The sequence below is a fragment of the Mytilus galloprovincialis genome, chromosome 2, assembly GCF_965363235.1.
Source record: "Mytilus galloprovincialis chromosome 2, xbMytGall1.hap1.1, whole genome shotgun sequence".
Taxonomy (NCBI): Eukaryota; Metazoa; Mollusca; class Bivalvia; order Mytilida; family Mytilidae; genus Mytilus; species Mytilus galloprovincialis.
This window is the reverse complement of record NC_134839.1, coordinates 104,522,329-104,548,302: the sequence shown is the minus strand read 5'-3', so window position 1 is coordinate 104,548,302 and position 25,974 is coordinate 104,522,329. Positions and strand designations below refer to the sequence as shown.

The window sequence follows — 25,974 nt, the reverse complement described above, 5'->3', positions numbered from 1 at the left end:
TTCCAAATACATATGTGATTTTGGCGGGAAAATTTGAAAGGGAAAGGAATGTGAAACAAGGGTATTTAGCTTTAACAAAATTCGAAAATCTCATAGACGTTACTTCAATACTAATAAAAAAATTTTTGCTTTAATATGACAGCGTAGCTATTTCTACTACAATTTAAATACTTGTTAAAGTTAAATCAAAATAAAACGTTTCCTCAATTTCCCCCAATCCACTCGGAACATCTCTAAATCTTGTGTAGCTTCTTCGGAGGCTACATAAAATGTTTATTCACAAGGCGGATTTTAGTCCAACGAGTATTTACAAAACATTGAAGAAAGAAGAGTAAATAAAGTTTATATCAGGTAAAGAAATGAAGTTAATTTTGACTAGAAATTCTCCAACTATAGCTATGAATATTATAAAAAGCCCTGTCTGATTTTAGAGCTGACAATGACAGTTTTAGATTATGTCGTGTTTTTATGAACATTTATTGTTAATAGATGCATTACATTGGATAAAACATGTATCAACGAGGAGTTTTTAATTGGAGATAATGGGTTTTTAATCCAGAGAAAAATGTCATTGGTGTTTTGTATGTTAAATCGTTTCAATTTTCAATAAACAATGATAAAAAAAAATTCAAAATGGCTGCTTCACAATCACTGAATCAGGTGACCCCCTCAGGGAAATTCCCAAATGGGAATACCCAGTAATGCCCATCCCAGTATTAAAGTATTCTAAAGCTGAAATTTACTTGTTTTCATTAATCACGTAAGTAAATAAACAATATTTTGTTAATTTATTTTGATGGAATGGTTCAGATTAATGTAAATCATTATATTATGAAATTGTTCTGAGATATTGCACAACTTACAATTGTAACATTAAATAAAAACTTCCTGGTTCATGCAGAGAATTTATTTGTACATTTTTCTTATGGTATTGTTTATCCTTGCAAAGTTTGCTGATGATACACTGTCAATCACTCTTAAATAAAAATATATAAAAAAATATCAATTATGTCAACTTAATGGTGAAAGTGTCAAAGAGACAACTTAAAATGTTTTGTGAGATTTTAACCCTTACGGTTAACCAATGTAGAATAATAAAAAAAAAATACACACAGTAATTGCACACAGCAAAACTCAGTTCAAAAGAAGCCTAGAGTTTGATGTGTAACAGTGTTCCAGCTAGGTTTTCAAAAGGGCAGGGTGCCAATCCTGAAAAGGGCATTTAACGCGCGATATGATAATATAAAAAGGGCATATTTTAATAAAAGATGTTGAATCACAGGTTATACAAGAACAATATCTTTAGCCCATATAGAACTCTATCTTTCTACTTTTAAGGCTGAAAAACTTGTCAAGCAGCTTGTCACACAAGTTTTTTTATCATTGCTTGGCAAAGTTGAACTTTATATGCAGTATGTTTTGAAAGGAGACCTGTTTCAAACTGTTTCTATGGTCTACCACATTTTACCAGTTTCACCTTTCTACCCCTGCAGTGCTTGATGGCAATACAGCACAAAACAGCTCAGTAAATTCACAATTTTAGGATATAAAGCAACAGTGAAAAATAGGATCAAAAATAAAGAATACAGAAAAAGATGACCAAGGCACCCTACCAACACTGCTACTAAGACCCTCTTTAACTTTTCCCATAACTCAAAATAAATACCTAAACATATATATTCTTAAGCAAGAAGTATGGAGACACATTTTAGAATATGTAAATGGGTTACTCAATGCTAGGAAAAAAATCAGATTGAGTTATCTTTCTTTATTCGGGTGTGCTCCTTCATTGGAGGATTATAAACAGTACGTAAATATGATGTAAATATGATCACAATATGGCGGTCGATTTTGTTATTTTCGTATCAAAAATGAAGGCAGTCAATGACAAATACGTCTGAATTTTCTGTTTATTTTACAGAAAACAAGTAAAACAATGTCTTCAACGAGTTTATAATGGTTTTCCAACTTTCTGTCATTACGTATCTTCCATGAAACTACGGTAAACATCGCAAATTGTGCCCAAGTTGTTGTATGCACATTTCTTCAAAGATAATTGCCGACTGACCGATTCTATTTGAACGAATTAATGTTGATGATCATTAATGACCCATCCGATAAACGGATTACCTATAACAACAGATTATGACACCAGTTGTAACCATTGATTAGCTTGGGGTCGTAAACAAAGTCATAAACTTTTCCCCAGGTAAAATTTAGTAATTAGCGTATCATATCAATACGCAGGGCGCCCTGGAAACTGTAAAAAGGGCACAGGGCGCCACTCGGAAAAGGGCGGGCGCCGCGCCCTCTGAAAACGGCCTAGCTGGAACACTGTGTAAGATTAGGCAACAAAAGAAACTAAGCAAAATGACAATGATACATCAGTTAGCAGAGGACTACTAGCAGTTACTGAGGTACTAGTCCAGCCCTGGCCTCAGTGACTCATTTTTTATACGACCGCAAATTTTGAAAAAATTTTCGTCGTATATTGCTATCACGTTGGCGTCGGCGTCGTCGTCGTCGTCGTCGTCGTCGTCGTCGTCGTCGTCGTCCGTCGTCCGAATACTTTTAGTTTTCGCACTCTAACTTTAGTAAAAGTGAATGGAAATCTATGAAATTTTAACACAAGGTTTATGACCACAAAAGGAAGGTTGGTATTGATTTTGGGAGTTTTGGTCCCAACATTTTAGGAATTAGGGGCCAAAAAGGGCCCAAATAAGCATTTTCTTGGTTTTCGCACTATAACTTTAGTTTAAGTTAATAGAAATCTATGAAATTTTGACACAAGGTTTATGACCACAAAAGAACGGTTGGGATTGATTTTGGGAGTTTTGGTCTCAACAGTTTAGGAATTAGGGGCCAAAAAAGGGCCCAAATAAGCATTATTCTTGGTTTTCGCACAATAACATTAGTTTAAGTAAATAGAAATCAATGAAATTTAAACACAATGTTAATGACTACAAAAGGAAGGTTGGTATTGATTTTGGGAGTTTAGGTCCCAACAGTTTAGGAATTAGGGGCCAAAAAGGGACCCAAATAAGCATTTTTCTTGGTTTTCGCACCATAACGTTAGTATAAGTAAATAGAAATCTATGAAATTTAAACACAAGGTTTATGACCATAAAAGAAAGGTTGGGTTTGATTTTGGGAGTTTTGGTCCCAACATAATAAGGGGTCCAAAGGGTCCAAAATTAAACTTTTGTTTGATTTCATCAAAATTGAATAATTGGGGTTCTTTGATATGCTGAATCTAACTGTCATGACTGTGTATGTAGATTCTTAACTTTTGGTCCCGTTTTCAAATTGGTCTACATTAAGGTCCAAAGGGTCCAAAATTAAACTTAGTTTGATTTTGACAAAAAATGAATCAGTTAGGTTCTTTGATATATATGCTGAATCTTAAAATGTACTTTGATTCTTGATTATTGGCCCAGTTTTCAAGTTGGTCCAAATCGGGGTCCAAAATTAAACTTTGTTTGATTTCATCAAAAATTGAATAAATGGGGTTCTTTGATATACCAAATCTAACTGTGTATGTAGATTCTTCATTTTTGGTCCTGTTTTCAAATTGGTCTACACTAAAGTCCAAAGGGTCCAAAATTAAACTTAGTCTGATTTTAACAAAAATTGAAATCTTGAAGTTCTTTGATATGCTGAATCCAAAAATGTACTTAGATTTTTTATTATGGGCCCAGTTTTCAAGTTGGTCCAAATCAGGATCTAAAATTATTATATTAAGTATTGTGCAATAGCAAGTCTTTTCAATTGCACAGTATTGCGCAATGGCAAGAAATATCTAATTGCACAATATTGTGAAATATCAAATGTTTTTTTAATTAGAGTTATCTTTCTTTGTCCAGAATAGTAAGCAAGAAATATCTAATTGCAAAATATTGTGCAATAGCAAGATTTTTTTTTAATTGGAGTTATCTTTCTTTGTCCAGAATCAACTTAAATCTTTGTTATATACAATATACAATGTATATTCACTTTTTACTACCAACTGATAAATTAAAATAATCTTTACCATTCAGTGATAATAAGCAGTTTTTTTACATCTTAATATTTTATGATGTATTTAAATGAGTAGTTATTGTTGCAAACTCCATTAGAAATTTTAATTGAGATTAGTTTTGGAATAAGGGAAAGGGGGATGTGATTAAAAAAATTGGGTTCAATTTTTCTCATTTGAAATTTCATAAATAAAAAAGAAAATTTCTTCAAACATTTTTTTGAGAGGATTAATATTCAACAGCATAGTGAATTGCTCTAAGAGAAACAAAAATTTTAAGTTCATTAGAACACATTCATTCTGTGTCAGAAACCTATGCTGTGTCAACTATTTAATCACAATCCAAATTTAGAGCTGAATCCAGCTTGAATGTTGTGTCCATACTTGCCCTAACCGTTCAGGGTTCAACCTCTGCGGTCGTATAAAGCTACGCCCTGCGGAGCATCTGGTTTTATTTTTTTTTTGTTGTCACTGAGTCCAGCTCGCCCTCCATTACCTTCAATGGTGCAAGCTCCCGGGTAGATTACCCGGGGACGATAGAGACAATGCCAGAGCGCTCAAGTACGAAAATTGTATCACAAATGGTAAAACTTGATAAAATAAACAAGTTGCATACCTGAAATGCTTTTACACTATATGGAAACTCATCTTAACAGAAGGAAATCACTTGCAGTCGGAGCTGTGGACATCTTGTTTACACCAGTAACGCTATATTACGGAACGTGACGTTTCTACGTTATAACGTTAGACGAAACGAATTCAATGTATCGATACAGATTTTCAACGTTTAAACTCGTAACACGATACCGAATGCCATATCTCCCGATTTCTAAACTTTTTGGCACACTTGTATTTTGAATCGAGTTACATCAGTATAAGTCATTGTATGCATAAAAACTTGGGTCACCATTTTTGGTCTTGTAATTTTATGATAGGAAAGCGTCAATTTTTGCGACAAATTCACATATTGCTTTTTATCCATCAACAGAATTTAAAAGGTTGGTTAATCCGGATCCAGTTCCAAATATCCACCACTCATCATAATATTATGGCTAAAGCTGTAGCAAGGTCTGCTAGTCGAGCTCTAAGTTTATTAATTGTTAAATGTAAAGCACATATTGTGGTTAGTACTTTAAAACGTTATTTGATACTCTGGTCTGGTCAGTAATAAGCTACGGTGCATCCATTTGGGGCACTCGTTCTTTTTCTTGTATCAACGCTGTCCAGAACAGAGCTATCATGTTTTTTTTTATAGGTGATGAAATTAACGGGGACATGGGCTGGAGACCTCCTAGTGTAAAACAATGGACATGTGTATTTAGGCATTGGGCAAGATGTAGTGCCATGACCAATGACAGAATAAATTATAAAGTTTTCAAATGGTCACATCAAAATGCTGTAAATAATAAGAAAAACTGGTGTAATAGAGTCATGAAAAAAACTTAAAGATTGTAACTTTGATTTGTATACTAGACTAGTATTGATAGTGTGCTGCATAAAGAAAATTGTTCTACAAATTGAAAATGTTTTATTTAATAATATATTGCAGAATGCAAACGAAAATTTTGTCACAGAGTAATGGTAATAATTAGCTTCGTACGTACTTATAAGCGATATAAATCACAATATTGTACAGAGTTATATTTAAAACAAAATATATCTATTAAATTTAGAAGTGCTTATGCAAAATTTAGATGTGTCGTTGCGCCACTTAAAATAGAAACAGGACGATATGAGAAAAAGCCAATAAATGAAAGATGTTGTTTTATGTGTAAAAACGAAATTGAAGATGAGAAACATATAGTTACTTTATGTCCTTTACATGCAGACCTTCGAAATATATTGTATAATGAAGCAGTAAAACATAACGATCAATTTTATAACTTGTCTATTGACGAAAAATTTATATTTTTACTCAGTAATGAAGGACTATTAAACTAATTCCCTGAAAATTATTTCAACCCATAAATGTATACTAGAACACACCCGCGAAATCGCGGGCATTCAGAGCGTAGTTTAAAGTATGTAAAGTGTTGTTGGAAGAATTTTGTAAAATACAGAATGACTGGAGAATTTCAGCAAAAGTATCATAAGTCATAGGTTATTGGGGACAGGAAAATGTTTTTTTACCCTCCACCTTTATTTCCAAAGTTCCCAATTTTTGGTTTTCTATCAATTTCAATATGAACATACATTTAGTATGTTATGAACATTTATTTAAGTAAGGAGCCTGTAATTCAGTGGTTGTCGTTTGTTTATGTGTTACATATTTGTTTTTCGTTCATTTTTTTTACATAAATAAGGCCGCTAGTTTTCTCGTTTGCATTGTTTTACATTGTCATTTCGGGCCTTTTGAAGCTGAGTATGCGGTATGGGCTTTATTCTTTGTTAAAGGCCGTACGGTGACCTATAGTTGTTAATATCTGTGTCATTTTTGGTCTCTTGTGGAGAGTTGTCTTAACATGGAAATCATACCACATCTTCTTTTTTTTATGTAATCAATGAATTTTGTAAAAGATTTAATGACTGGACTCTGAGAATTTGGCAATCATACCACATCTTCTTTTTTTTATGTAATCAATGAATTTTGTTAAAGATTTAATGACTGGAGAATTTCAGAAAAAGTATCAAAAGTTCACATGAATAATTTTAGCGCTTATCTGTATATTATGAACATTCATTACTATATAAATAAAGCGTATTTACTTTCAATTTTAAGTTTACTAATCGATCCATGGTGATCATTGATATACTATACAGACGCTCTCTATTTAATAAACTCTGTGACCGCCGTGGATAGTAAACTTGAAAATGATAGCAGATAAAATTCTAAAAATACACTTTATTCGTAGTATGTATACAGAAAAACGCAAACCGGAAGTCTAATCTGACTTAAAATTTCGTACAATGACGGGACAATATCCGGATGCCTTTTTTCTCGTTTTTCTCCTAAAATAACTCAATCTGAATAATCATATGAATGGATGACAAATGCGACTATGCACTGTACCTATAGGACACAGAGGCGTGTTGATTAATTTATTGTGGAAAGAAGAGAAGCGACACCAAAAATGAGGTCTTCTCGTTTAATAGTATAGATATGTAAACAATAAACCGGTCAATATAAACAAAACAACGATACCAAGATCGACGCTCGTGACACTTTTACTTCCAATATTCTCTAGTGAAAAACAGATACCCGGAATAAATACACGGTGGAATGAAATTACGCTAACATATGCACCCTCTATATAAGTAAAACACTCCCCGCAAAAATTCCAGTTTGAAATTGTGCATGTACGACACGTAAGCCGGAGTCTGTATTCTGCGTGTTATTTTATATCATGTATCATAATCCAGTAACCTGTCATTTAAAAAAAAAAAAAAAAACTGACGATATACGCAGCTTTAGTACAAGCATACAAGCAGGTATACAATTTAAAAGACTGTCGTCCTAATAGATAAGCCGTATATATATAAAACCTATATATACCCAGTGCAAATTGGATTGCCGAACGGTTAAAACAATATGATGGTGCTATTTTATTAGGAATGTGGTGACAATTTATGTATCAGTGAATATGCAGTGTAGTGAAATGGTAAACTGGTGTTATCAAATGTACCAATGTTAGCAAACTATCATGTACGTCAGTTGGTCTTTGGTGGAAAATTGTTTCATTGTCAACTATACCACATCTCCTGATTTCATTATGGTTTGATTTTTCTCCAGAAGTTCAATTAGAAGTTTAACGACTTCAACAAATATGTACTAGGAAACTAAAAAATGTCTATGGTTTTGATGTCGATAATTGCATAGCCATTGCTATCTTATTGTATATCCCATATCTCCATTTATTCACACAAAGAAACACCAACACTAAAAAAAATCCAGAAACCATATCGATTCTATATAGGATTTCTTCTGTACAGAACAATGAATTTCAGAGACTGTTTTTACTTGGAATACAGGGAAAGTTATTCAAACAATAACCATTTTTTTTCTCATTCCATGGCTAACAAACTAATTTTTGTATGATCATGAGTTTCAACGTCTGCTTGTGTTTTGCTTTTTCCTAATTCAATCCGTATTCTTTCAGTCCAATAAATTTCGTTTTTCTATTTTTCTATCGATGTTTTTTGTGATCATATGAATTCAAACGGATGGGATTAACGAAATTGCATTAATAGGGTTACAATTCCCGGACTTTCATACATCAACCTGAGTTTCTATAAATTAAATTCCTACTTCCAAAACAAAATTTCATAGGGATACGGCGTGCATTATAAATGAGAAGTTTTTGCAAGAATATAAATGAGAAGTTATTGCAAGAATAAAAAATATAGTGTTAAAAATCAGTCCGTAATGCATAAGAAGATATATACATGTATATGTATATATATATATTAATAGATAAATCTTGCAGATGCTTAGGTATCAATAGAATATTTAAAATGATATTTTTAAAGGTCAACAATCAGCAGAATATTCCGGGGAAAACGATAAAGCAATCAATGTCAAATAACCGTTACGTTTTGCAACAAATCTGTCGGCACTCTGCATCTAGGAAAATTAACAGTTAAAAATGTCACATAGTTACCAAAACAAAAAGAATTTTTATTTTCTAATGATTTCATAATTAAAGAACTTGCTGCATTAACGGTCGGATGTATGAACGTTTTCTGCGGGTAAAAAAAACACATTCACACCTGTAAAGGAATGTTTTCATAGTTGGCCATATCTTCTAGGACTAAAAAAAAAGAATCTAATATAACTCGAACGATTATTCCGTTTCTTCGTAAATTTTCAGTCAATGACGGGACAATATGAAATCTCTTCATCAACTAATCATTACACTTTTATTTTTTAACAATTTTTCAATCCGAATGTTAACGGAGATGGTCTGGCCCTGATACGATTTTGGAAACTGGACTTGGAAAATGATTAATCACCATCCAAAATACTTTATTTTGGTCCATAGGCCTATGTTAATAGCAAGTATGTGTTTCTTTAATTTAAAAGAAAGAAAAATGTTTTAAATTGCATTAAATTACAATGTTAATTGAATACACTTATAAAAGACTTTAAGTGAAAAACAATTTCAGACTTATTCGCTGCTTAAGAAAAAAAAAAAAAGACTTACCGCGTTGAAGTATTAACAAGAACTTTAAAAAAAAAATGAGAGAAAATGACAATCGTCAGTATTAAAGTTGTTCTTCATTTTGTCATAAGTAACAATTATAATTCACATTCAAAAAGGTTGATATATGTTATCGCAAGGAAATAGACAGAGCCGTCTGTTGGCCGTACGGCAACCCCAAATTAAATATTCGGGATTTTTCATGGAATTTCGGGATATAAAAATTGTTAATAAAATAAAAGTGTGATGATAAATTAATGAAGAAATTTATTATAATAATTGTCCTGTCATTTACTGAAAGGAACCATGATATACGGAAAAGTTAAAACTGATTAATTTGGTTTGAACTTTCTGTCACTTGCCGGAAACTGAAGAAAAAAAACACAATCAGTAAACTTCATCTGAACAACAGAAGGTACACATATATAAACATGATTTAAAGTGTCATAATTTACCAGCAGCATTCAGTGCCCTAAGGTCCGCGTTTAAATAGTTTGAGGTGCAAAATAGTTGATTAAACGACGTTGAAAATCTGTATCGATACATTGAATTCGTTTCGTCTAACGTTATAACGTAGAAACGTCACGTTCCGTAATATAGCGTTACTGGTGTAAACAAGATGTCCACAGCTCCGACTGCAAGTGATTTCCTTCTGTTAAGATGAGTTTCCATATAGTGTAAAAGCATTTCAGGTATGCAACTTGTTTATTTTATCAAGTTTTACCATTTGTGATACAATTTTCGTACTTGAGCGCTCTGGCATTGTCTCTATCGTCCCCGGGTAATCTACCCGGGAGCTTGCACCATTGAAGGTAATGGAGGGCGAGCTGGACTCAGTGACAACAAAAAAAAAAAAAAAATAAAAAAAATGAGTCACTGAGGCCAGGGCTGGACTAACTGAGGTACCAGCTACAGACTTCCATTAAATTGGGTAGAATAGCACTCCAGAATTATGGCAACATTCTGCCTTTATTTAGGCCAACAAAAAAATATGTGTGTTAACAGTAACTCCACCAACCCTACTTTTATCAGCCCGACCCTAACTTTTTTATCGGCAATTTTCTGAAATTCCGGAAATTCCTGCCTTTTCCGTCACTGGTTCCGGTATTTATCATATTTAACAACAATGGCGGCCTCTTGTGCCAGTACTGTCAGCATTTTATCCACAGGCACTGGTATCTATCCATTGGAAGACCCAGTATCGACGTACATGTATATTTAAATTGATAGTGGGTCTTCCAACTGATAGAAACAAGTGCCTGTGATTTTATCACTAACTTTTAAACTTTGTCCCCATTTAAAAGCAGAAAAAAATGTCATAGCTCTGTTTAGCAATTCAAAACTTTTTTTGAGATATTCAATGAATATCCAGATAGTGACGATTTTCATTTGAAAAATAATGATTCATGTTAATCAGTGTTTCTAAGTAATTTTGAGGTTACTCCTACATTGTCACTCAGAGAAGTAGTGACATTTTTCGATGTTGGACAGTTTACTTTTACCTGTTTGAATGACCCTAATGAAGCTGATACTGTTGCAAACTGTACCCAGGTTGCTGCAAAAAAAGCAGGCTATACATGTAAATGCCTTTCAAATAATGATGACTGGTGGAAGGGGCTTTCCCCTCAAAAAAACAGCTTATTCCAAACATCTTTCAAGATAGAATAAATGATGACATACATGTACTCTATAAATCTTGTCAGTCCCAATATTTTGTCTTTCCTGCTTCTTGAAGTTCTTCCTACCCTGTCAGACCTTCCATTGAATTTGTATGTTGTAAATGAATACTGTTGAATCCAAATTTAGTGGATTTAGCGTTCTGATACATGTTTATTTCTAATAATTATGACGACGTGAAGGCCCCCCTTCACTGATTACATTGTGTGATGGAACTTCTGATGTATCCCATTGAATATTTCATATGTTAAATTTTTCGTAAACCCAGTTTGCTTTTATGTTCAGGCCCACTCTTCAGCCTGTTCCAAAAAGTCAGTCAAATTGATACTAAGTGGGAGATATTATATACATGCATGCATGTTTCCTCAAATATTTAAGTCCTCTGACAGGATCAAAACCAAAGCCTTCCAAGGTCAGAGCTGTTCATGAGGGAATTTATCTCCTGATATTTTTGAAATTTCTTGGTTTTATCATCGTAAAATTTATAGTATATATTGCATAGCAAGAACAGAATACAATCATGATATGCATGTTTAGTGGCAGCTTGTTGTTTCTGACATATGTGTATGTCATGTTCTTTTGTGTAATTGCCTGTTGTATTCAAAACAGCAAAACTCATAAATAAAGCAATTTAATAATGAAAACAAATTACAATTCAACAAGAAAACTCGCTGATTGACAAGCATGTGCACCATTACAGTTTCTTCTGTTTCTCTGTATGTAGCTAATTGGTCTAGAAACTGCAATTGAACTCCTCCCCCCTAAAAAAAATTTTTTTAAATCAACCTACCAACCATATTTTTTTTCAGCATGTGACAGTAAACACACATATTTTTTTTGTGGCCTTACCGTAAGGCCAAATAAAAAAGTATGTGTGGTTCCAGTTACATCTAAAAAAAAGTTAGGGTAGGAAGATAGGGATTTCTTTTTATTTTGTGTTTTTTTTTTTTTTACATTGAGTTTATGGGAGCAACATTCTGACTTTAACAGTGCTTAATGAAAAATGACAATAAAATCTTTAGGGTAGGCTATTTTTAAGCCGAAAAAGTAGGGACGGTAGGGTTACTGGAACCACACATATATTTTTATTTGGCCTAATCATATAATTATGCAAAAAATGAGATGAAAATGTTACAAAATTTGGTTCAAAGCAGAATTTCAATCCCTTTGAGTGATAACATTTAATCTGCAATTATTGACATTAATCTACATTATGTATCAAATGAGAAAATAAAAATTGGGGATCCTATAATAGTTTAGGAAATATGGGCTAAAACAATTTTTATGCCCCATTTAGGGGCATTATGTTTTCTGGTCTGTGCGTCCGTTCGTCCGTCTGTTCGTTCGTCCGTTCGTCCGTTCGTCCGTCTGTCCCGCTTCAGGTTAAAGTTTTTGGTCGAGGTAGTTTTTGATGAAGTTGAAGTCCAATCAACTTGAAACTTAGTACACATGTTCCTTATGATATGATCTTTCTAATTTAAATGCCAAATTAGAGTTTTGACCCCAATTTTACGGTTCACTGATAGAAAATGATAGTGCAAATTTCAGGTTAAAGTTTTTGGCTTCAGGTTAAAGTTTTTGGTCAAGGTAGTTTTTGATGAAGTTGAAGTCCAATCAACTTGAAACTTAGTATACATGTGCCCTATGATATGATCTTTCTAATTTAAATGCCAAATTAGAGTTTTGACCCCAATTTTACGGTTCACTGAACATAGAAAATGATAGTGCAAATTTCAGGTTAAAGTTTTTGGCTTCAGGTTAAAGTTTTTGGTCAAGGTAGTTTTTGATGAAGTTGAAGTCCAATCAACTTGAAACTTAGTATACATGTGCCCTATGATATGATCTTTCTAATTTAAATGCCAAATTAGAGTTTTGACCCCAATTTTACGGTTCACTGAACATAGAAAATGATAGTGCAAATTTCAGGTTAAAGTTTTTGGTCAAGGTAGTTTTTGATGAAGTTGAAGTCCAATCAACTTGAAACTTAGTATACATGTGCCCTATGATATGATCTTTCTAATTTAAATGCCAAATTAGAGTTTTGACCCCCAATTTTACGGTTCACTGAACATAGAAAATGATAGTGCAAATTTCAGGTTAAAGTTTTTGGTCAAGGTAGTTTTTGATGAAGTTGAAGTCCAATCAACTTGAAACTTAGTATACATGTGCCCTATGATATGATCTTTCTAATTTAAATGCCAAATTAGAGTTTTGACCCCAATTTTACGGTTCACTGAACATAGAAAATGATAGTGCAAATTTCAGGTTAAAGTTTTTGGTCAAGGTAGTTTTTGATAAAGTAGAAGTCCAATCAACTTGAAACTTAGTATACATGTTTCCTTTGATAAGATCATTCTAATTTTAATGCCAAATTAGAGAATTTATTCCAATTTCACAGTCCTTTAAACATAGAAAATGATAGTGTGAGTGGGGCATCCGTGTACTGTGGACACATTCTTGTTTTTTAAGACTTGGTATAAATTGCTTATTTCTTGAACAATTTCAATAGGGTATAATTTAAATGACGACTTCAAGTCTAAACCTCCTGATTGCACTTGTGCTAGTTCCCAATTCACATATAATCCTGCTGGCCACGTTATTACCGGTGACCTCAACATTGTTAATAACACTTCTCTACGAAATGTGTTATTGAAAGGTCCGAAATATCGTGAGCCTAAATCCATCAATTGGAAATACAACTTTAAAATTTTGATGGATTCAGTTGAGGATTATGTCAGGCAATGGGCTAAGCGTGAGAAGGAAGACGTAGACACTCTTTCCGAATGGATTAAGGCAGTGAGGTCGTTCATACAAATCAGAATTAAGAAACTGAATGGGTCTATCAATGCCCATGCTACGTCAATCTTTAAAGACCCAAATATATTAATGTTGCAAAACACCTATCCTACCTCCATGACAAATATGCTGTTGTCCTTGCAGATAAAGCCCCAAACAACATCATTTTTGTGTGTAAAACTCATTACATTAACTGCTTGATAAAGGAATTAGGTATTGACAATTCACTTGGAAATTCAACATATACCCTCACGACACTTACCAAAGAGGAAATCCTGGATAATCATAGGTCTGTTCTGTGTTCCTTTGGAATTTCAACCAAAGATGAAGAACAGGATCTGCCATCACTGTATTGGATACCTAAACTACATAAGTGTCCTTACAAACAACGGTATATTGCTGGGTCTTCCAAGTGCTCCACGAAACCTCTTTCGAAATTATTAACATCTATTTTATCAGCAATCAAAGACGGGCTTCAAAGTGATTGTGAAACTGCCTATTCTAGAGGGGGCGTGAATCAGATGTGGATACTTAAAAATTCCAAAGATCTTTTAGAGTACATACAATCTAACTCTCTTTCATCTTGTAACAGTATTAAAACATTTGACTTTTCTACTCTTTACACTAGTATTCCACATTACAAACTAAAAGACAAATTAAAAGAGTTGGTATTGCTTTGCTTCGTAAAAAAGAATGGCCAACGTAGATACAAATATCTTGTCTTAGGGAGGGATAAATCCTACTTTGTAAAGGATCACTCTGACTCGAACAAAAAATTCTCTGAAACTGATATTATCAAGATGCTTGATTTCTTGATTGACAACATATTTGTTACGTTCGGAGGACATGTTTTTCAACAGACTGTCAGCATTCCAATGGGAACAAACTGCCCTCTACTTGCCGACTTGTTTCTTTATTATTATGAGGCTGACTTCATGCAGGAACTTCTTAGGGAGAAAGATAAGAAGTTAGCAATATCCTTTAACTCTACTTTTCGCTATATGGATGATGTTCTTTCACTAAATAATTCAAAATTTGGTGACTATGTGGAAAGCATCTATCCAATTGAGCTAGAGATAAAGGATACTACAGATACAGTTAAGTCGGCCTCATATCTTGACTTACATCTAGAAATTGACAATGAGGGTCGGTTGAAAACAAAACTTTACGACAAAAGAGATGATTTCAGCTTTCCAATTGTGAACTTTCCATTTCTAAGTAGCAACATTCCAGCAGTACCTGCATACAGGGTATGTATCTCCCAATTGATACGATATTCCAGTGCTTGCATTTCCTATCATGATTTTCTTGATAGAGGGTTGCTGCTCACAAGGAAGCTATTAAACCAAGAGTTCCAAATGGTGAAGTTGAAATCATCCCTTCGTAAATTTTACAGACGCCATCACGAGTTGGTTGACCGTTATGGAATAACCGTTTCACAAATGATATCGGATATGTTCCTTACGTCGTAACTACAATCCCCTTCCCTTTCATGAATGTGACCTACCGATTTAGACTATTTACCAGATTTGTTATCACATAAGCAACACGACGGGTGCCGCATGTGGAGCAGGATCTGCCTACCCTTCCGGAGCACCTGAGATCACCCCTAGTTTTTTGGTGGGGTTCGTGTTGTTTATTCTTTAGTTTTCTATGTTGTGTCGTGTGTGCTGTCGTTTGTTTGTCTTTTTCATTTTTAGCCATGGCATTGTCTGTTTTAGATTTATGAGTTTGACTGTCCCTTTGGTATCTTTCGTCCCTCTTTTAAAGGCTTGAATTCATTAGGTTTTTGAAAAAGCTGAATGTAACCATTGCTAACCTTGTGTTTTGATGATGGATTTTGGGACATATTATCAAATTTGTGAAACTTCTTAGACCAAATTTGTTCTGTGTCAGAAACGTATGCTGTTCAAATATTTAAACAGAATCGAAATCCAAACTTGAATACTGTGTCCAAACATCAATTTTATAAGAAAAGGAGAACATTTTCAAAAGTTTGATATTGATGTTAACACTTTCATCTTCTATTCCTGATCACTAACAGTAATAATAATATGAATGTTCTTGTACATCATGTACAATGTACATGAATGTCAAAATAGGCATACATGTAAATTGCAGGATGAAAACAATACATTGTATATGAAAATGATCAGGAATATAAAATGCTTTTGTATCACTCAAAACAGGAGAAATAAAGGCTTTGGGGAAAACATACATACAGCATGTGTATCTGTTTTATTCTAAATCAAAAGTGCTAAAATAATTATGAAAAGGTACTTTAACATGCATGTACATGATGTATGAGATCAGATTTTGAAAAGATAGTTTGTGTTCAATAAAATTTCTGTTTTTCTTTTAAAAGGGGAAGTGACATGGATCTTGCTGTACATGGTTCCAAAGGAAAAACACAAATGGTGGTTGATAATGGCAATACATCAAATATTCATTATGACGACAGAAATGTCCGAGGAACAGGTAAATTATTTCCAAAACTAAAAAAATTATCTGTAGTATTACCAAAATTTCCAGATCTAACATTGTTAGGCTGTTTAGATCAATTATATGTATATATAGATATAGGAAGATGTGGTTTGAGTGCCAATGAGACAACTCTCCATCCAAATAACAATTTAAAAAAAAGTAAACCATTATAGGTCAATGTAAGGCCTTCAACATGTACATGCAAGAATGCAATTTGAAAGAACTTTTCATTTTAATTATTGGATAGAATTATTTGCATTACCACAGATGACTCCTGAATTAAATTTTTACTTTACATTGAATTTACACCCTAGAAACGTACAACACAAACTAATGCATGTACGTCTGCAAAGGAATAATTTTCTAACATTTCTACAAATGAGAATATATGTTTTTTTCATTTACTTTCAGAACTTGATGTCTTGACTCTTAGGAATCACCTTTCTGGTGGAAAATCCCTACAGTTATCCTGTGCAGAAGCTCGTGTTATTGACCCCCGGGATGATGAGGATTTGCAGACACTCCAAAGAGATTTTGCAAATCTGAATCCAAAAAGTCCACTTAGTCCCCCTAACCTAGATGTTCAAACAGAGGTTTCTAATCCATTTAAAGTTCAAGACCAGCTTGATGGGAAACCTACAAAAGATGCAAGGAGTGACCCGAGATGTGACCCAAGATTTATTCCACAGACTACAACAAGAGCTTATCAGCCAACTGACTCTCAACCAAGATTTGGACAACCTACTGATGCACGACAATCACATGGTATGGTGGCACAAGCGTCAGGTGGTGTCAGACAACCATCAAAAGTCCAGGTTGTAGCCAATCAAACAGAAATCGATCAGAAAAATGTTGCTGCTCAAATACAGAAGCTGGCACAGAGCCACCATGAGCCGTGGAAAGTAGATCTGATAAAAAAAATTGTTAGACAATACCAGAAAGCTAAGAGATGTGTCCCTGTTGCACCAGACACAGATATAGAGAATACATTTGAAGTACCAAAGGAGAAACAGTTCCAAGTGCATGTTGTTCCTGATGATACACCAGAAGAAGACATGACCATCACAATCAGTGATGATAATTCATTTCATGACATCCGCCCAGAGAGTAAACCATCAATTGGAAATGTACAACAACAACCCCAGTTGAGAACCTTGAGTTGTCAGCCCTCAAGTGCTGATACAAATGACATTCACCCTACCAGAATGGCTATAGAACAACTAAATGTTTCTAATTATTTCAGAAAGCATGAATTCATGAAAGGGTAAGACTAAGTAACTGTGTTAAAAAAATACAGTTTCAATCATTCCTTAAATTATTTCCAGAAAAAATTGAATTCAAAAATAGGACATCATACCTTGTTTGCACTGTCATCTGTCCTTGTAAAGTGTAAGAAGGAAAACACATAATAATTTAAAGATATTAATTTAATAGGTTTAAAAGGGGTTAAGGAATTGACATCAAGCATATATACAGGCTCTTCAGAGTCTTAAGTTATTTGAACATTTCTTTTTCTTAAATTTTCACCAACCTTACTAAATATATTATCTTTCTATTTATAGATATGTATTGCCAGGCACACAGGAATCATTGTCACACTTATTAAGAGTTTATACTACACAGCCTGCAGAGTTAGCTATTGGTTGTCATGGAATTCTGACAACTCGAGTAAGACATTTGTTTAATACTAGTATATTTCGTCAACCATACCATATGAAACCTTACCTTCAACTACTGGACATGCTATAAATAATTCTAATGCAACATCGTTTGTGACGTTCATTTTGATTGGATAATGCACTAATTTTCATAGCATCAATTTGCAATTGATGCTATGAAAATGGACGCACAATCACAGACCACATATGGCAGATTTTAAACGTATGTTTTAAAGTTGTTTTTCTATCAGTTTCATTAGAATGGAGATAACAATATAGTATTTTAAGCTCCAACGGGTGATTTGATGGTCGCAAAAAAACTGTTTACTGGCTCCACTAAAGTTCCGCCAGTAAACTTAATTTGCGACCATCAAATCACCAATTGATGCTGTCAAAGCTTAAAATACAATACAGTTACATTTGTATCTCCTAAAAATAACACTTACAAATATTGTGCATCAGAAGTTCTGAATTGACCTGCATCACAACACTCAAACTTAACATCTTAAAACAAGGGGTGTATATATACTAAGAAATGTTAGGATCTGTATGTTCATAAAAAAACCTAAAAAAGTAAAGCAAAATTAATCTAAGATCAAGTTAGGGACGATAGGGAGTAGGATAAATGATAAACACTTGTAAGTTAACTACTAATAATTAACCTTGAGTAGGACTTAAAAAACAATGAAATCATTATTGAATGCATATATTGTCTTTATTGCCATTTTCAGATATTTAATGAACCAACATTTCAGTAATAAGTACATATCCATTGGAGATGATTACTGTGCATCATTTATAACCATCATATAAGTTGTGTTTATTTTATTTACAGAACAACCAGCCAACTGAGTTAGGAGAGTACGAGGAATTTGAAGGTTTTGGCAATGGTCATAGATTTATTAAAATTGCTGGTAAGGGATCATATGGCTGTGTCAAACTTTGTCAAGACAACATTACCAGAATGGAATTTGTCAAGAAAGAGGTAAGTAAAATACTTATAATAAATAACTTTCATATATCAAGCTCACCTGGTTTAAAAATTCAGTACTTGAGTGAATATTGTTGCAGAAACTATTCTTTTGTTGTACACTTGATAAAAATATATGTATTTTGAAACTGATAAAATATAAAATAAGGGCAAAGATTAAATTATATTTTAAAGAAAGATTTTTTTTGGCATAACAAATTATTTTTGTCAGGTGTGGGTCTTCGTTCATATTTTATATACCAATATGTAGTCACAAATATGTATGATTTTACAGATATTCAAGCAGGATAACATCTTCCTGTATGAAGTAAGAATCCTTAGTGAGCTACACCACATGAACATTGCTGAATTGTATGGATTTGTATTAAGAGATGGGGTACCAGAAATCCTTATGGAATATGCAGGTTTGTTATTTACTGAACAAATTTGAAATACTTTCAGTTTAGACATTGTAACTCAAAAGATCAAATTCATATTACACTAATTGTTTTTATCAACTGTTTTGTCTTGATTCTTTTAAAATTCTAAGTGTGTTTACACCTGTAAGATAGGGTCTTTTGGGTAGTCAACATACTTTTTGTCGAGCCTGCAATTTTTGTTGCAGAAAGCTCGACATAGGGATAGTGATCCGGCGGCGTTAGCTCACTTCTTAAAAGCTTTATATTTTAGAAGGTGGAAGACCTGGATGCTTCATACTTTGTATATAGATGCTTCATGTTACGAAGTTTCCGTCAGTCACATGTCCAATGTCCTTGACCTCATTTTCATGGTTCAGTGACCACTTGAAAAAAAAGTTCAAATTTTTTGTAATGTTGAATTCTCTTATTATAAGTAATAGAATAACTATATTTGATATGTGCGTACATTGCAAGGTCCTCATGTCTGTCAGACAGTTTTCACTTGACCTCGACCTCATTTCATGGATCAGTGAACAAGGTTAAGTTTTGGTGGTCAAGTCCATATCTCAGATACTATAAGCAATAGGGCTAGTATATTCGGTGTATGGAAGGACTGTAAGGTGTACATGTCCAACTGGCAGGTGTCATCTGACCTTGACCTCATTTTCATGGTTCAGTGGTTATAGTTAAATTTTTGTGTTTTGGTCTGTTTTTCTCATACCATATGCAATAGGTCTACTATATTTGTTTTATGGAATGATTGTTAGCTGTACCTGTCTGCCTGGCATGGTTCATCTGACCTGGACCTCTTTTTCAAGGTTCATTGGTCTTTGTTTAGTTATCTTGGTTAATGTTAAGTTTATGTGACAGTTGTAATAAAGCTTAGCTTTATACTTAGGACTATCAACATAATATCAATGATTAGTATAGAAGGCAAGACATTTCAGCGTGTGCACTTTTGTTTCGGTATTTAGTCACTGTACAAAGTCAAGTCTTTATTACCTTTAATTTGTTTCTATAGTCAGATCATGATTCTGGCCAAAATATGGAATACAGGTATGTTCATAATAACATAAACTACCTGATATTCATACCATTATATGTTGTTAAAATCTGTTTCTTAAGTTCAATGCCTAATATAAAACAGACATTCATTTGTGTTCCTGCAGAATAACAGTTTAAATGTATTTCAGGAATAAGTCTGATTGAATACACCACAACAGCAGACGCTTCGTCTGATGATCTGAAAGAAGACAAGATTATTGATATGTTATACCAAGGATTGTCTGCCCTTGAGTATCTTGACAGCAAGGGGGTCATTCATTATGACATTAAACGTAAGTTGTAAAATAGATAAGATCAATAAGAAATATGATTTCAAATAAAGGTTTTGACCTAGATTTCAGGTTTCTCTGAAAATTGAGAGTGACAGAAGGAGCAAGGCAACATGGTGTCATATTGACATAAATTCTCGTTCATCACATTTTGTTGAATAAAGATTTCATGCTCTGAAATTGTTTTTATTGAGCATGTTGTCGTCACTTTTTGTATAATCAGTCCATTTAAAAAAAAAAGTTTGAATATGATTTTAAGTGTTCCCTGTGGAGTAGGACCTTATACTGTTACATTACTACTAACAATCAATTGTAGTACTCCAACTCACTAGTATATATTTGATTGTCAGAAAAAACCTTGAACATACAGAGAAAGACAAAAGTTTTATGTTTTCCTATCAGTTAATCTAGGTTAAGAATTCAAAATCAGCATCAGTTATTATTGAATCCATGACAACTCTTCCCACTTTCTACCTATCTACACCACTCTTGGTTTACAACTTACCCCACTTATGAAAATGAGTAAAAAGCCTGTTGAGTTTACATCTGCCAACTCGTCCTGATGAATACAATGTATAGGAATTTCTCCACTTATGAAAAAGGGTTAAATTTAAAGGGATTTTACCCATTTTCATAAGTGGGGTGAGTTGTATTGATACCTTATTGTTCATCATATTTTTTGGGGGGAAATTTCATGATTTGTTTTATTTGAATTATTTTACTACCTAATTTAATTTGTATGATTTTTATTCAGTTAATTTTTTCAAATATCTATTTCAGCCGAGAATATCTGCATTCTTAAGAAAGAGAACGACATCTGCCTTAAAATAACAGACTTTGGATCCGCCAAGAAAGTGACAGAACCACCGGACTTCATGGGGTGTACAGTGGAGTACCTATCTCCAGAACTAGGGATCCAGTTAATCGCCTCTAAGTACCAGTCAGGAGTAATGAATCTATTTAACTATGATCCATCAGATTTTATTATATCTACCAAGTCAGATATTTTCTCCTTGGCATTGTCAATTATGTTCATCTACAGAAGGGGACATGTGGTGATCTCCCTTTTCAACAATGGGAAGATGTCTTACAATGGCCTGGATGCTGGCACGATTAATAAACTCAGACAGACCATACTTGTTTCTGTAAGTCTTATATTAGTGTTATTAGAATTACCTGCTTTATTTTGTTTAAAATTTGATCTCAACAAAGATTTTTTAGGCGGGAGTGACTGTATCCCTTAACTCATGCTGCAGCATTTTTGTCTATATTCCACAACATAGTTTCTAGAAACTTAGACAAACAGTACTATATTTTGTGTGCAAACGCACCTTAGAAAACTGCTAACATGCCATATAATGAAGGTAACAGACCTGTATATCAGGGTTGGATTACTCTGTATTGTTTTATTTGTCTTAAAAGTTTTATTTATTGCATCATCTGAAATTTCTTTGACCAGTTTTTCCATCTTCCTTCCCTTCTCCTTATTTAGTTATTGTAATGTCATCTTTCATGCTTTGGTTTCAGATGATAAATAGAAATGGTAGTTGGTTAGTTACAAAACAGCAGTAATTTGAATAATATAAATTTTATTTTCATTTCAGTTGGCAAAGAACCCGTCACTAGTTAAGACTTGTTTGATACCTGATGCTTGCTGTAGTGAAATGAAATGTATCCTTAAAGATATGGTGGAAGAAATCCCTCATAAAAGACCTACAGCTACACAACTTAAAAACACAATGGACGGTAAGTCATGTAGTTAATTGGTTTATTTCCTGTCTCATTGATAATTACCCCACACTTATTCAGATGAATAAAAAAAAAATCATGGCTATAGATTTATTCAAACATGATATAGAAAGTAAGAAAATAGTTATTTATAAACAACCATGAGTTATGATACTTTACACACTATTATTATTGTTTCTTAAGTTTGAGTATTCTGTTTGATCTTCACTTTATGATTAAATTTATGTTGGATGTGAACAAGAGTTTTTATTTTGACAATTTAATACAATCCACAAGTACTGTGTATTCCTTATTATTGTCAGTAAATAAGTCTCCTTACAAATCTTTAGAAATGTTATGCTTCATTGATTATTCATGGTTCACTTGTAGCAACCAATTCCCATCTTAGCTAGCCAAGGGTTAGGATCAACTTCCTCTCTCTCCACCCTTGACAGATTAAGCCAACATTTGTGATAACAATGTTGCACCATTTACTGGTAGATTAAAGTCACGCCTATTCCGAATACATTATTCTTGACCAAAAGTAGCACTTGAACTCTTGAATTTGGAGGTAAAAACATGGTAGCGTCTAGATTCTACACATTTGGGAAAGCAGGAAACAAAAATATATGTTGACATTTATGCATTTGTACAAGAAACATACATTAAAACTTCTATTAGTCGATTTAAAACATTCAAATTGTCACTAAATAAAGTCGTATTTTTAAGGATGTAAAGACTTGTTGCACAATAAGCACGCTGCAATTGTTTACATACACTTTCTACATTTACACGTGATCATGTTATCGGGGCTTTTTGATTGGATGCAGCGAGTTTTGACTGCAACCAATGAAAATCATTACCTTGTTTCTCTGAAATTCTATCTCAATCCGCCAAGGAAGTGAATCGTAACCCTTGGCTAGCGAAGATGACCAATTCTATGACAATTGGTATCTTGGGACAATTAATGAATCCACAGTATTAAATAGTCCATAGTTGATTATAACATGATTTCTGCTGTTGAATCAGCTCGACTAGAGGAACATAATTACTGAATTGAATGATTTCTGATTTCAGATGTACTAAACAGGAAGAAGACACCAACAGTCATGCCATTTTTCATTAGTTCAGGATCATTTAATGAAGACAAACATATGAATCTCACAAGACAACTTAGTTCTAAGAGTGCAGTAGGACAGAATACCAGTTACACAGGAGCTATGAGAGGAAACAGCATGACTTTCAAAAGGAGAATATCCCGAGATCACAGTTCTCTCCCTTATGGCTATTCTACACCACAGAAAATGGAGACCAATGATGTAGAAGTTTTACCCTATCTTCAGGAAGTGGTTCCCAAGTTTACACAGATGTGAATGAAATGATTTAAAACAAAATGATGGATTTTTTAAATAGTAAATAGGCATAACTATTTTTCACAAACAGTTATATAGTTTTAAATTTAGAAAAAAAATGATAAAAGTATAAACAAAGCAATTTTATAATAAAACAATAAAAAAGAATAGGAATTATGAAGTTATTTTAAATTTTATATGTAAACAGGATGTTGTAAAATTTCAAACTTGACAAGAGTTTTGTTTTGGAAGGATGGAGTCTAGCTGGTACTAGACCTGCTTTTGCCTTTAGGTTAGGTTAAAATAGATATTGTATTTAAATTTAAATCTTTTTACTGTTTAAGAAATTTGTCATCTTGTAATTAAAGATACGGAGACAATCACATTGGAAAAGTATATTATGTTAGTTTGCTAGTGGAAATATTATGTGACACAGAACTGAATATGTAGAATTGTAAAAACAGATTTATATCATTTTCATATTTTCTTTTTATACCATTTTCATAGTTTCAGCAACACAAGTTTGGAGACATATAGTTGGTTGGACTTCTGTATGTCTTGACCTGTGCTTGCTTTGAGATAATGAATATTGGTTTATATATATAAATATACCATCATTTTTTTGTAGTCATACGAAAGCCCATTCAAAAATCTCAAATAGTTACAAGTTTTAGACTTTACAAATTTAACAATTCAGCTTCTTATTTGAAATTGAGAATAAGAGTCAAAAGGCTATAAAAATAGCAGAAAATAAAGAGAACAGAATTTGTTTAAATTGTGATTTTTGAATAGTTTTCCTTTAATAATCTTGCTATCACTATGTCAATATGTCATGTTGTTAATCATACATTTTCTTTTTCTTTGGCCTCACAGTATCATGTTTAAATTTTACTATTATTCTATTGAACATTTTAAGATAATCACAAAATTAAGTATTTTAATGCAAATTTTTAAGAAATTTGATGCAACTGTCATACAAGTGAGAGGTTTAACTAACTATAAATCCAGGTTTAATCCACCATTTTATTCTTAAAAAAATGCCTGTACCAAGTCAGGAATATGACAGTTGTTATCCATTCGTTTTTTTGTGATTTTACTATTTTCTAAGATATGTATGTATTTCCAACAACAAAACATTTACAGGTAACAAGAGGGATCAAGAACTATAGACCAATAAATTGTACCTTAATATTTGTTTCCATATAATAATATTTCATCAATAAAAATCATCACATCCAGACTTTTTTTTATCTCATATATATTAGTTTTACAGGAAGTACTTCTATTAAGAAACATTAGCACTTGGTCATTCATATGGACAGTTACAGATCTGGTCGTTCATATGGACAGTTGCAGATCTAGAACACCTTCCCAACTTAGAAACTAGCAACTTTACAGGATTTAACACTAACACTTAACCTGGAACAATTGAAAGTCACATTCAGACAACCAAAAGCAATGCTCTATATTAAAAATGTTCTCAAATCAAATAGAATTAATTACAAATCTCAGCATAAAAATGGTAAATACTGGTATTTGTCATCATTGGCCACATTGATAAATTCACTTAATATGATAGTGTGCATATTTACTCTGGTAATACATGATCTCCCTTTCACAAAGGAAATATCTTTACTTCACAATGTATTATGATGAGCCTAAAGATAACTGACTGTATGCTGTCCTATACCTTAATATCAGGTGCTGTCCATTTAGAGTTAAAAAAAACTTACATGTTTAAATTTTGCCATTTTAATTTCAACATTTGCAATATAGAAAATACAAAAAAGTGAGACATATCTCTGTGATAACAGTTTATTAATTCAAGCACAAAATGTGCACATACTGTCATTTTCATGCTCAGTATTTCATTTTAAGGTAGATCATAAGTATATATTTTTTGAGACAGAATTTTCTTATAATTTGCCAAAATGAAGATTTTTCTATGCTTTTTTCGAAAATTTAATAAAAAGTATGGGTCACCGTGCTATTTTTCAAGCTATGAGTCATTGAAAATTGCCAAAATTTGTTTAGTTTGTTCATGAAAAAACACATTAGTGTGCATAAAAAAAGTTCCATGAGATAGAATTTGAAATAAATTGTGGGAAGACAGGTTTCATAATATGTTTTAAGAAGAAATAAACTTGTCAGTTATTTAAAATTTAATAATGAGAAAACTTCATTTGGTGTATGGAATGATTGTAAGGTGTGTATGTCTCACTGGTAGATACTAGTATAAGCAATAGGTCCACTATGTTTGGATGATGGTAAGTTGGACAATTCCGATTGGTATATTTCATCTGACCTTGACCTCATTTTCGTGTTTGTAGGTTTGTCAGTTTATCCGATACTCTATGCAATCGGTCAATTATATTTGATGTAAGGTGTACATGTTTTTCTGGC

At 33.0% G+C, this 25,974-nt stretch overlaps 1 protein-coding gene across 2 annotated transcripts; it reads left to right on the top strand.

Moving 5' to 3' along the window:
* The first annotated feature begins 204 nt into the window (after positions 1–204).
* Positions 205–24,811, top strand: LOC143065229 (uncharacterized). Of its 2 annotated transcripts, none has more exons than XM_076238671.1 (10): positions 205–351; positions 15,992–16,104; positions 16,522–17,374; positions 17,673–17,778; positions 18,604–18,753; positions 19,034–19,163; positions 20,351–20,494; positions 21,272–21,636; positions 22,096–22,237; positions 23,297–24,811. In XM_076238671.1, exons 2-10 carry the CDS (start codon positions 16,002–16,004, stop codon positions 23,590–23,592), a joined length of 2,289 nt encoding a protein of 762 aa, XP_076094786.1. In that variant the 5' UTR covers positions 205–351; positions 15,992–16,001; the 3' UTR covers positions 23,593–24,811. The 2 variants fall into 2 exon arrangements, with proteins under 2 accessions (XP_076094786.1, XP_076094785.1); XM_076238670.1 differs by lacking the exon at positions 205–351 and adding an exon at positions 687–760.
* The last annotated feature ends 1,163 nt before the right edge of the window (positions 24,812–25,974 follow it).